We start from the raw sequence: 13,655 nt of genomic DNA on the forward strand, positions 1-13,655 counted from the left end.
ATCTTATACTGGCCGTAAATCTAACGTTACTAAGCAACGTTGACATAAACGTGAACGTCTCATCTGTGCCTGGAGCAGAGATACCATATAAGGACATCCGTGCCCATCTGACATCAGACAGACACGCCGGTTGAAAAAACTGAAACGGAGCATTTCCTCATTATTTGGTAACATTTAGTATGAATATTGTACAGTAATACAGTAATCGTTTATGTAATGGTTATGTGAGTTTGGGAAGGCGCTAACAAAAGATGGCAGGGACAAATGACCGATTTTACTGTTTTGATTGGAGGATGTCCTGATATCCCTTGGATTTAAAGACAGATTGCTCTGTTTTACCTCACTTAAAAGCCCAGAGGAAAGAGGAAAAGCAAAAGCCATCATAATTGTCTGTTTTGGGCTCGACAACTGCAGATATTGAACATAGTCATTATATTCATTTTATGTATTCTTCATTTCAAATAATATCAATCATAACGGCCTCCTTGTATTCTCTTTATTAGTACGTTTCACATGTCTGTGATTCCCTCTCTGCACTACAATTCCAGCACGTGATCTGCTGCTTGCTTTTCCTTTTATAGCCACTTGTGTTTAACAGTGTCACCATAAACAGAACAACAACAAAATCTGGCGTGAGAGAAGTCCTCATGAAAGCAAAGTTGTAGTTTGTGCTGACAAAAAAAAAAAAAAAAAAAAAAAAAAACGTGTGCCGTTTCCCTCTGCTCTCTGGATTCTTTTGATTAGGGCCCTTTGAAAAATATGCAAAACACTTTGGCAAGCAGAGAGCACCGAGTCTTGACTAGGACCAACAGAGTGTGTGTGTGTGTTGTTGATGGCAATTCAAGGCTACATTCACACATTCACACACACACACACACACACACTCATACACGAGCTAAACACTGTATGCACAAAGGCTAAACCACGCTGCGTATACTCACTCACTTGCGAAGATAAAATGCGCTCAGAAACACACAAACCAAAGACGTAGTCGCATCTACAGTAGGCGTGCACACAGTTGCATAGGCATGATCGCACACACACACACAAACACACACACACACACGGCTTAATAGTCAATTTCCTCATATTTCTTCTCTAAAGAGAACTCCCCCCACTTGCGCACCAACCAAGTGTGACACAATGAACGCTTTAGAGGAGAGACTGTCTAAAAGCGTGTGTCCTCAGCCCCTGTATTTTTTGATTCATTGCGTCAGGACCACGAAGGCGTTCAAAAGACACAGAGCTCTTGGAGAGAGGTGCTCTGTGCTTAGAGGGCATGAGTAGAGTACAAGGCAACGTGCAACGCTAACAAATTGAGAACCAGAATGAACTGATGGCAAGTCATATGTGCGGTCCCTTCGACTAACTTTCAAAATCCTGCATTTATTGTTCAGTTATTCTTTAAAAAAAACTTCTTTATATATCCTTATTAATTTATTATAAATCCAGGCTGCTTGGACTATTAAAACGTACGTATGATAGTGACATTAAAAGAAAATCATAATACGGACAACAGACATGTGTTCCTAAAAATATAAGAATCCTCTGACGCAAACTTCCTGCAGGCATTAAGTTCAATATTTAGGTTCATTATACAGTTAACTGTTCTCTGCTGAAACAGACAAAGATATTTCAAAAGAAATAGGTTACTTTTTCCCCTTTTTATGTGGGCGGGGGGGGGGGGGGGGGGGGGGGTGTCAGTGTACACACACAATGGTAAAATAGGGGTCCCTTAACAAAAAGGTTGGGAACCACTGGTCTAGCTCAATGTGCTTCACACACAACAAATAAGAAGGCCAAAAGGTGTAGAACAAGCTGCAGGGTCTTCACCTAAACACCAAAAGTGCTGGCTTCAGCGTGACCCCTCCTCAAAGTCCAAAACTGTATTTCTCAACCCCCCCCCCCCCCCCCCCGGCCCCATCATAGCTTATGAAAGTGATAGTATCTCTTTAAAATCTCACAGTATCATGCAGTAATATACACTCTTCTCGAAGAATATCATCAAGTAAATATACAGTCGTCTTGCATCTGGAACAACATCATCATGTCGAATGAGTCTGCCCCCCTTTAAATCCACTATCTGATGATGACTGTGCACTTCTGCTTCCCGTTCCCCGCGGTCTGGAGCTTTACTTTACTTGTCATTTTGTTGACTCTGCACCGTTGGCCGGAAAAAAAAATCGGCTTCCATAGCCACTGTTAAGCTGCTACATGATGTTTCAGGACTCGCTGAGCCAAACCCACTCCCCTCCTTCACTCGCACAACTCAAAGAAGCGAAGCAAGTCGAACAATTAATGTCTTGTTCTCAGACGAGAGGCTGCGCTTTCCCGTGGAAGGGGGGGGTGGTCTGGCTGGCTGACAGGGGCCTGCAGGGGAATTCTCCGAATCGGAAGTTGACTTCAGGTTTGTGTCGGGAATGTAAATGTATGTTTTCTGCATAAAATAGAGAAACCGAGCAGAATGCTTTGTCGAGACATTATGCTCTGAATGCTTATTAGAATGTCTCCATTGCTCAATAGCTGGGACAGATATACATTTATATAAGGTGGACCAAAAAAAAAAAACGGAGAGCCATGAGGAATGTTAAGCCTCTCGATCACAGTTTAAAAAGAAGCTAAACCGACCTGCCATTGAAGTTTAAACCTCTGACAATCGCGCCTTTTCAAACCAACCCGAAAGAAACGAACGCAGCACCAAACAGGCCAAATAATCGTCAGTCAATCTGTGATTTCCAAGAGCATATTTTTTATTTTTTTATTTTTTTATTTACAAAAGGTGTTTAATCTGAGGCAGAGGAAAGTCTAGTCTAGAGGTATTATGCCGAACAACAGGAACAGAGCAGCGCGACGAAGATCCAACAAGGTTCCCGCCTAACAACAGGGTGGGAATCACAAACAGCTTTCAAAGAGCTTTGTTCAGTTCAACCTAAAGATTCACTGTCACTGACTGTGTTAGTTAGTTCCTTTTCTCTCTCAGCTAAGCAATCCCATTACCTTTTCAAGGCATCATCAGTAAATGCTCAAATCTCATCATTTTGTAATGCTATCACGTTTGGCGCGGCTTCCGCTGCTGGTTCAGGTCGTTCGAAGAATAACAACAATAATTCCAATGTTAATGTTAATGGCTACATATTTGTAGTAGCGTCCGCACATCACTTAGCACAGCAAGTGGCTTTCGTGGTCTTTCAATGTTTTATTTTAAGCAGGAATAAACGTGGCGTATGGGAGTGTCAAGGCTGCGTTGACGATGGTGCTTTCAATCACCAGAGAGAGGAGCTCCACAGCTAAAAGGTGCTTGTTCATTCAAGATTCAGTGCTCAGGATTTGTTGATACACGCACTGAACACTTCTAGTTGCTCGTAAGTGCTGTCCGATTGCTTTGCTTCTGAGCATTCTCTGATTAAGGCTTGGTTAAATTTGGACAACTAAAACGCGTTCGTTAGGGAAAGGTCGAGATTGCGGTTGAAAGAGCAAATGGGGGGGCTGTCTCAGGAGATATTCCAACAGGAATGGAAGAACAATCATCTGAACAAAAACCATAACACTACATTGTTTACCATCAGAAGTTCAACACGCGGCCCCTCTAGGTTGCGAGCCACGCCTGTAAAGTGCTGACGTTGGCTGAAAATTGGATTTTAAACTAGTTTGTTTACAGCGGCTGTACGCATTTAAATATAAGAAGCCCGACTATGAGCTAAATAGCACTGTGCAGCTGGGTAATGAAGCAAAAAAAAAAAGAAAGAAACATACTGGTAAAATAAATCCGATTGGACTTGATATTGGCAGATACTCAATAAAAAAGGACCACCAGTTAAGATTGAGATATTCTCTGAACATTTCACAGGTGCTTCGTTTTTTGAGATAACTTGTCATTCATTAAGGAGTTCCTAGAAGGAACCAAAATCTGTCGGAATAATCCTCCAGGGACCGGGAATATTCATACCCAATGTAATGGCAATCTGGCCAGTAGTTGCCAAGATAACTTGCTCTGGACCCAACTGGAGTACATAACTGGAGTACATTATTATTTTAATAGCTTGGGTCTCAATGGAGAGATGAAGTATCCTGTCATTGTTTTAATGTTTCTACAGGGGTATTCCCACCCTGACAGACAACCCTGTCCCCTGTCAACCTTGTCCGTCAGCTTTCCTGTACGACGAGTTAGCTTCGCCAAATACATTTTGGAGAAATTATGCTCCCTGGCAACCATTTTCCAATCCAGGAACATCCATGACATCCTTAAACTACAGAAGCCGCACAAAAGAGCTCGAGGTGGATGGTTGAGTAATTGAAACACATGGCTTCGAAACCCAGGTTCACTTCCTGTGCCCCATTGGTTGTTAGGTCCAAACTACTAAATCACTTGGGTAAAGATGGTGGTTTTGGTTGAATACGGAAAAATTCGACATGCCCCATCTTCTGCAACAAGTCAGCATTGACTTTTTGATAATATATTAATAAACAACAAGAAACATCGGAACGCATACATGATGGATTGGTCCAAGATTTGCAACAGACATTCGAGGTTCCCAGGCAATAAAGCCTCGAGAACTGAGCAATTCCCTGACTCTTCCTCTAGCGCCAAAGCCACGTTGAAATTTGAATTTGGATGGACATTAGTTGGAGAAACAAGCCTTTGTATGCAGTTGATATACAGTAGGATTTGAATACCCCCTCCCCCCATCCCACCTACGTCACGTGAAAGGAGACTAACCCCAAAAGTTAACATTGTCTCATTGTTAGCAGGCTGACGTTAGCGTTTAGCTCATTCATAGCACATCGGTGCATGACAGTGAAGACACAGTGCGTAGTCTTTTTTCAATATTTGGCCAAGACCATCACCTTTCACTGACATTCATCAAGTACTCTGAGTCGCTTGAACACAACCATGGAGGGAGTTATTATTAATGCTGTAGTTGCCAGGAGTGAATATGTTGGGGAAGACACGTGAAATACTTTGACCGTGAATGTTTTGCAGCGTTGAGGTTCCTACAAAATGTATTTGCTAATGCATTATATAATAATGTTGATGCAAATGAGTTCTATATGAAGGCAACGTTCAGGATGCTTTGATGGTATTCTAGCATTAAAATTGTCATGTTAAGTGTATCAAATATTAAATCACTTGCCTTCACGAGCCCATACTGAATTGACAAACCGCATCAACTGATGAACAAATTGCACTGAAAGCTCATTTAAAGGATCAGATGCCCGATACTGTCAGTCTCCAACGTGTCTCGCAATTACATGACTCAAACCAGTTAATACACAGTGTTAAGATTCACTCAAGCAGTAATAGAGAGGATTACTCACTCACCACGCTGATCTAACTAGGGCTGATTGTGGTTTTGGCTGGCTCTTTGTTCCCCATCACCCCGCATCACTCACTGCTGCTTAACACACAGCTGGAGGCCCTTTCGCGATTTAAGGACATACAGAGCGAAATGCATGACTAAAATCTACAGCGCAGATCTGAATGCAGGGGGAGATTGTAAAAGCATTGCTAATCTACAGCCACTTCAATACGATGAAGGGATTAACCAGCAGTTTTTGCAGATAGCGGGAACCGTGTCAAAATATGACAGTTTTCTTCAACGGAGGTAGGCAGATGAAAACTTTATCAGGCAGGTGATGACTTGAGGTGATCAGACAGCAGAGAGCTTTTTTTTTTTTTTAGTTATTGAAGGAGCTAGAATATTCTGATTCAACCAAACAAAAAGGATGTGACATATTCTGCAATGCTATGGATGGATTATTTTGGACTCGTTTGCTATTTCAGTTTGACAGCTATTCACGGCGTGTACCCGTTGTGTTTTCCAAGATCTCTCGCATGGTTTAAGCGCAATCATCTCCGGATCCCTGCATGGAGGCTCAGGGAAGCCCACCTCTGCCTGACTTGCTTGGTGTAGGTGGTTATCAGACTCTCGCGTATTCACAGCCACTGCTCTCTCTCCTTATCAGTAGTCTGAAGCTTGCATGCTCAATCGCCTGATTTGTCGAGGGTGACTCCGAAAGATTCTGATAGGCACTCCGCAAATCACCCAGTTGATCTAAAATATCGACCAGCCACAAAAAGTCATTACACACAATAATGGTGGGCAGGACCTTGAAGATGTGACTTAATTAGGTTTCAAATGGCTTCAAAAATGCCTTCAAATCTGCTCCCCCGGAGAGTAATGCACTCTTGGATTTTTCCCCATGATTACAGGTGTCGAAAGTGAGGCACACTGCTACTGACAACGCCGCTGCTTCTCCTAACTATAGGTGATAGCAGCAGCAGCAGCACAGACAGCATGAGAGATGTACGGTCATACAAAATCCCGCTACTGCTGCTATTTAGCATGCTCGTCTGCTTCAGCCGATATTCTCCTCACAAGTAATAATGACTATGGCTGACAGAAGGCATATAGCGCTGCCGGAGCTGCAGATGACGTGTCTTCTAATTGAATGTAAATGGTTCTGCGGGCCTTGATAGGGCTCTGCGCATTGGAAATATTGAAATGAGTGACGTGAGTGATCTGCCTGTCGTTGTTTCTTCTAGTCACTCAGAACATTACATCTGCAGAGACAAAACTAGTTTCTTCGTTAACCCGCAACCTACAACTTCATATTCATGAAAACACGGTGCAGCCTTTTATAATGAATACATGTGATATCATTTCATTTGACTAGTTCGGACGTCTTTTCTTAGTCACAACGCCATTCTGTCTCCTCACAGAAAACCAAGATCTCCACGTACGACAAGATGTGGGAGTTCATGAGCAGTCGGAGGCACTCGGTGATGGTGAAGAACATCGAGGAAGGCATTCACCGCGTGCTCACCTCGGACTACGCATTCCTCATGGAGTCCACCACCATCGAGTTTGTCACGCAGCGCAACTGCAACCTCACCCAGATTGGAGGCCTCATTGACTCCAAAGCCTACGGGGTTGGCACCCCAATGGGTGCGTATGCTACACTGAAATCACACCACGTTGTGCTGAGGCACAACTTAAGCTCTCATGTCTGTAACGTACCCTGCATATGCATTCAAAAACCGCAGGCTGCTCGACGTTTTTTTGCGTCATCAAATCATTCTTAACATGACAAAGTGTCCGCTGCAGTTTTAGGTGTTGCAGTGAGAGGTGTTGTGGCAGGCAGCCACAGGGCGAAGCTGCCTTCTTTGACTGGTGCTTCCTTTCGGTCCTTCACAACCGTCATGGCAGCCAAGTTCAACCACTGTGTTGTGCTTTGTTGAGTATGCACTATCCCATCATAAGGCTACAATAAGCCATGTGTGTGTTTTTGCTTGATGTATTTACTGCTTAAAAGCATTAATGCGCTGAATGCAACATTAGACGCAACACATTTGTTGAACTGCCCACGTAACACTTGCATTTTATGGGTCCCTAATTTCCAAATAATCTCCAAGAAGTAATAATTGTGTCATTTGGTCCTAATTAAAGGGAAAATAGAAATGTCTTTGAAAGAAAAGCTCACAATTATCCATTTCATTATTCATTTATTAGCTGGAACTTTATTTATCTTGTACTGTGTCTTCGCATTTTTGCATGTACTTTTGCACTAACTAAAAGACTAAAAGACTTACCGTGTAGGTAACATTAGCACTTCCATGGACGTGCAGAATTGTCTCTATTTTCTCTATGATCAGTGGCAAATTATACAGCCTTTTTAAGGAACATTCTTGGAAATTTTGTTCCAAAATAACAGGCCCATAAAATGAAGCGTTACCAGTGTGAACCTGCTCCAGCAAAAGTTTGTAAAATGTCAATGATGTTTTGCATTATGTGAAGGAAGCATGTAGACACAGGTACTCTGACAATGCAGTGGAAGGTAAGGGTGTGGAGGTCAGAGCGTGATGGTGTAACTGTCTGTCTTTAGTTGGATGTAGTTTTCCAAGTCGTGACAAGAGGTTTATTTACAACCCCGGACATTATTCTTTCTTTCCTCAACATCTGTTTACTCTGAAATCTCTTCATTAATTTCATTTCACACTATTTTATGAGTCTGAGACTTTTAAAACATCTTCCTTTGTGCTTTCACCAGATGAATGATGATGGTAATGACTAATGATGTGTCTTCTTAGCTGTCTCCGAATATGACCAGTAATGTAGCAGTAGATCAAAAGGTGGAACAAAAGTATGGTCCTCCCTTGATGTACAGCATATCAAAAATGTAGGTCTAAATGTAAAATATAAAATGTTGTAAGCTCCATTGTTGCAAATCAAAAGCTGTGTAAACTGTATTCCGGAGCATTTAATGTTGCAATACGTCCCTGATGGTAACCCACGAGGAGGTACTCAACCTGCAGAATTACAACTGGCAAGACAACGTCAACTCATGCAAAAGGCTGCTCTTAATCATGTTCAGTCACAGAGAAGGGGTTGCAAAAGTTCCTACAGGGTTTATGCCTCCTGCAAACAGGGCGTTTGAGCTGTCTGAATGAATGCCAGTCGAATGAGCCTGAAGCTTGAAAGCAGTGGCTACTTGAAAGACGAAAGTTTATTTAATGCCTGCCTGGAAAAGTGTAGAAAGATGCCACAGGAAATAGAAGATGATGCTAAAGTTAGACAAATCTCAATCTTGTTGCCAATATATGGTATTCATTTGATACAGAGTTGCTGGTAGCGTTCTGATGTGGTCTTTGTCTTTGCACACACGTTTGTACAGTTTATACAAATCATTTTACATTGTACAGATGACTTCAGTTGGTATTGAACGAACTGGACGGTAGTTCGCGTTACCTGCAAATGGTAAGCGCTGACTTTCCAAATCATGCCCTGCCAAATGTCTGTGTCGAAGCCATATGAATTTGTATGTTGGAACTTGCTACCTAGCCTAGCAGCCCACCGCTACGTCACACGTTTCGATTGCTCTGATGAGTTGTAGCGTCATTTTGGTCTGCGCACGTTGATAAGACCCCTTGCGAGTCGAAAATGAACGGAGAGGTTCCAGACTCATTTGCGTTCGCGGCGCAAGGCTAGATCTTTGCCTCTGATTGTCAAAATGGTAAAATACATACATGAAACGTTTGTGAAATTATCTAGAGAAATTAGTTTCTGGAAACAAGGCCAAGCGTCATTGCAAAGTTCCGAAGAATCAAAAGGCAAAGTCACATCATCATCTCATTGCTGCATCTGGTCAGGTTCAGTTGATTCTCAGTGGATGTTTTCCAGGCTTGAGTCAAAGCTTGGTGCAGTTTTGTGTCCCTTATTAATGTCTCCCCAACCATTTAAAGGCTATGCCTCAGGTTATTCTATATTTTTGTTGGTGTGAACAAATCCCATGAAAAGACCAAAACCAACGATGTGTTTGTATGTCTCTCAGTACTTTCTGACTTCCTTACCCTGTCTGTGGCTCTCAAGCCGCTAGCCAAGCCGTTCCTACTGACGACATACATCTTTAAAAAGGACTCACAAATACATAGTTACATTTAAAAAAAAAAAAACAACACTGACCACTGTCATTTTTCAGCTACATATGTTGCTCAGCCAGGAGGAAATAGTGCATTTATTGGGGACTATTTTTCGTAGTGGATTAATGCGAATTTGGTGCTCTAGTGAGTATTCCCAGCAGCAGGACGCTGTATGTGGTATTGAGTAAAAATAAACTACAGTGTGTGTGTGTTTGGTAATGAAGGAACATGTCACCCAGTGTAATGGCGTGTCTCACTGATGTGTCGTTAATAGTTTTTGGACAACAATGGAGCTCTATGACACAGAGGAAGAAGATATATCAGGCTGTGATACACACACAATACTCGGTGCGTTGTTGGTTTTGTCGACTAATAAAATAAAGAATCAGCAGACTAAGTGGTGTGGTGTGTAGGTGTGGTGGATCATCCTGGGGTCAAGGATTCACTGAATAATTTCGGGGGATCCATGATTGTCTATATGTCACTTTACTCTTAATATCCAGTTTTACCATTTTATTTCTCTTTAAGTGGCGTTCCCCCGCTGTCTGACAGTATCAGATATTGTCTATCAGCTCTTCATTAAAGCTACATTGTGTTTACACTGAGTGAAATATTGACACCCAAGACTCCATATTGTTATGGCTGCACCATTCCGTCAAATGGGAACATTGTGCATGTCCCCAAATTCAGTCTGACGTCTCTGGTGCCTTTTAGAAAACTCTACTAGAATTTAGCAAACAAGTTATGAAATACCCACACATTTATATAGAAATGATCTACAATTGGTCCAAAAGTCCAAAGTATCCGTCTTCAAAAATTTCTCCTCTGTGGAGGATAGATGGTATCCAGTAACTGTATCCTCCTGGCGAATCAGGGAAATGTCCTCTGGGACTGTGAGTGTTGCCAAGGTCGTCTGCTGCTGTTTGTGTATGCTCTGCTGGTCAGCCACAGAAGGTAATTTGAGTGACTGTTTTGTTGTGTGTGAAAACAGTGGAGGTAGGCTATATTTGCTTTGGGTGATTGCATTTCCTGACTGATGTGCACTCTTTAAAGGTTTGCTACAGTATATGTGTGTGTGTGTGTGTGTGTGTGTAGGTGTGTGTGCATTTGCATTTGCTTCTGTGTGTCCTCACACCTGCCTAGGAGACTGCATACTTGACTATGGCACAAAACTTACATTGCATATTTTTGACTGACTGTATACATACAGTGTATGCATTTATTCATATTGCACGAGTGTGCACGTGCGTGCGTCACTGAAAGTGACAAAGGACGCTTGAGAGGGTGGAGGGAATGAAGGGAACGCTCGCCTGTGGCAGCTTGTGCACCACACAGATTGTCCGTACCGAAGAAAAGGGGGGTGTTAGCATCATTACTCCCCGGTGGCCCATTCACATGCAGTCAGAACAAGGTATTTAAATTGCTAATCCTACCCTTTTAGTATCCTTTGCCATATGCAGCCTATATTCCCGTGTAGCCAGGCCATTTAGCATATATCACATTGACTTGAACAGAGAGTAGGTGTCGGCCTGCATTAGTGCTTGGGCCCTGATAGACACAGCACTCAGCACTAAGCCCCTTGGCAGCTCCCTCAGCTCTGTAATGGACAGACTAAGTTCACATCCCAGCTGTTAGTCATAGCTCATTCTAATGGAGGGTTTACTGTATGAAACCTTTGCTGGCAAATTCTGTTGATTCTCAGGACAACATTTAAAACATATGAAGGGCTGTTGTAAAGCAAAGGTGAACCTTGAGTTATTCAATTATTATATTATAATTTGCAATATGAGCATGTTAGCCCAACCACAGAAACTTTTCCAGGAACCCATTTTAGGAACATGGAAACTTGACCAAACCTGCGGCTGTGCCTCAGCAGGTTGAGAGGATTGTCCATTAATTGTAGGGTTCGTACTGTTCACACGTTGAGCAAGACACTGAACCCCAACTGCTCCCAATGATTGGGCCAGTGCCTCACTTTGAATAAAAGCTAATTTATCTGCATTTCAACTGGTAGAAACCAGGGTCTAAATTGAGTTCCTCAACCATACTTCCTGGCCCCAGAAATGCCTCTGCTCCGAGGGTAGTACTGTCCAATGGTCCAGGAAGTACCTAGGCTTTGCTCACACAGTAAGAAAGCATTGTGTGCCACCCAATATTATAGCGAGAAACAAAAGCCAAGTGTAGTTCAACTTCCTGCCTAGAGAAAACATGAGCAAGTGATTTATTGTTCTTCAGATGATAACCCTAACCCTACAAACAAGAATCTGTAAAAAATGTTAAAAGTCAAAAGACAATCAAAATACAAGGTCAATGTACGTTTTGATCACAAAAGTGTAACTTTTGCACAAGTTCTATGATTTCCTTAAGTATAATACCAAATGTCATACAACCACTACTACAGCACTACTGTAGCATCCCTAATCTTCTCTAAGTAGAGTTCTAATGCTGGCTTATTCATTTGGTAATTAACCCCTGAAAAGCATTTACTTTTTTTCCTTTAATTTCCATTTAAGTTGCCATAAGCTTTGTTAAAAAATCATCTTATGTCACACTGTCTATTATATTTGAGATCAGGTTGTTTTCAACTCTTTACCAAAGCTCTTTCATTCAGAGACACTTGCGTCAAAGAACTGACCGTTTATAGAGAGTGGTTATACAGCTAGATTTGGTGGAAAAGGTGACGGGGATTCTGCTGGAGAGCTAATCCCCTTTAATAAACCCACACATGAATGTCAATCTTAGATCAACACTACCAAAAATACTGAAGAGGTCGGGGTGGTGGAGGAGCAGCAAACGGCGCTGGCATGAGTGTAATCATCGGAGAGACGGTGTCAGGTTATAATGTTCTTGACATTACTCGCCGCACAGCTGTGAATGAGTCAGTGACCATGAAACAGCTGACACCAGTCAGCCAATGAAAGTGCAACCTCAGTGCTCTGCTAATTATATTACACTAAGTGCAAATATTCAAACCCATGACCCCATGTTTGCTATGGCTGCAGCATTCCGTCAATTGGAAATATTCTCGATGCCAGTTGGTATTCTATATCATTTTGTATGACTTTTACCAAAATTCAACCGAATATATTAGGCGTCTTTGGGAATTTGAGCTTTAACAATGCTGTGGCAATTTAGCTACGTCTTGAGGACTAAATGAGACGTAAAGTTGAGTATCATCTGCGTAGTAGTGACACGACGTACCATTAAAGTGTCTTATTTTCTGTCTGCAACAAAATGCAAAAGAACAAGAATTGTGGTGATGGTTAATTTGTCTGTCCATCCACCGCTTTGATCTCTGAACAAGCATATTGGCCAGATTGCCATGACATTTGTTGTCAGTGTTTTATGGACGGAGGAAGACGTGTCTATAATAATAATATAGCAAACTTGAGATGTGTATCTATGTATGTGTGTATTCACTTATGGGATTTAAGTTTTTGCATCATGTTGTGCGGGAAACAGGCTTTCTATCCATATTGTCTGATACCCCATGTTGATCATCATGGCAATTTCCATCTCTGACATCTGCCCTAGCAACCGTACCGTGGCTGTCTGCTGGGAACCAGGCAGGGGGAAATCTCTTTCCTATACAGTCTCAGGGTGTGAACTTAAGATTAGTTGTCTTCTTTTTCTCTCTTTAGAGACTGGCTACAAAGCCGGGACACTGTGTTTAAAATGTGTTCTTACCTACCAAGTCACAAGGACAGTCCCTTTAGTAGTTTTCTTGTGATCATTTGCTGTGTTTGTGGTTTTTCACAGTGTGTGTCTGTGTGCGTGTATTTCCAATAGGTCATTAAATGCAGTCACTGCCTGTATGACTATCACGGTTTTATTTGCCCATTTTGTACAGGCAGCTTGCAGAGGCGCCGTCTCCTCCTCTGCCCTGAGTGTAGTCTCAGGAGGCTCTATATTATTCCTCATCCTTCCTTTTTTGTCTTTGTCTCTCTCCCTGATGACTATCAATCTTCATTTAGCTTCATTAGGCTGCATTAATCAAACAGGGTAAGGGGTGGGGTGGGGGGGGGGAGTGTATGTGTTACTTGTCAGCAGGCTGCTTGTCCTTCCACTCGTCTCTGCTGCTGCTGCTGCCCGCCGGGGCTGTTCAGCTTCGCCTCATGAACAGGAAGGGTCCTGAATGCATTTCGGCGAGATAGAAGATCTCCACCACCGTGACCTGGGGCGACTTACCCCACCCTCAACTCCCCACCACTTTCACCACCTCCCGAGCACACTCTGG

General features: G+C 42.5%; 1 protein-coding gene across 2 annotated transcripts in view; it reads left to right on the forward strand.

The window, feature by feature from the left end:
* Positions 1–13,655, forward strand: part of grik2 (glutamate receptor, ionotropic, kainate 2) — a 207,132-nt gene that overhangs the window by 167,830 nt on the left and 25,647 nt on the right. For both annotated transcript variants that reach the window (XM_070911928.1, XM_070911929.1), the window contains exon 14: positions 6,722–6,947. In XM_070911928.1, coding sequence (XP_070768029.1) covers positions 6,722–6,947 — 226 coding nt within the window. The remainder of the gene's footprint in view (positions 1–6,721; positions 6,948–13,655) is intronic.

The sequence above is a fragment of the Enoplosus armatus genome, chromosome 9 (assembly GCF_043641665.1).
Source record: "Enoplosus armatus isolate fEnoArm2 chromosome 9, fEnoArm2.hap1, whole genome shotgun sequence".
Classification (NCBI taxonomy): Eukaryota; Metazoa; Chordata; class Actinopteri; order Centrarchiformes; family Enoplosidae; genus Enoplosus; species Enoplosus armatus.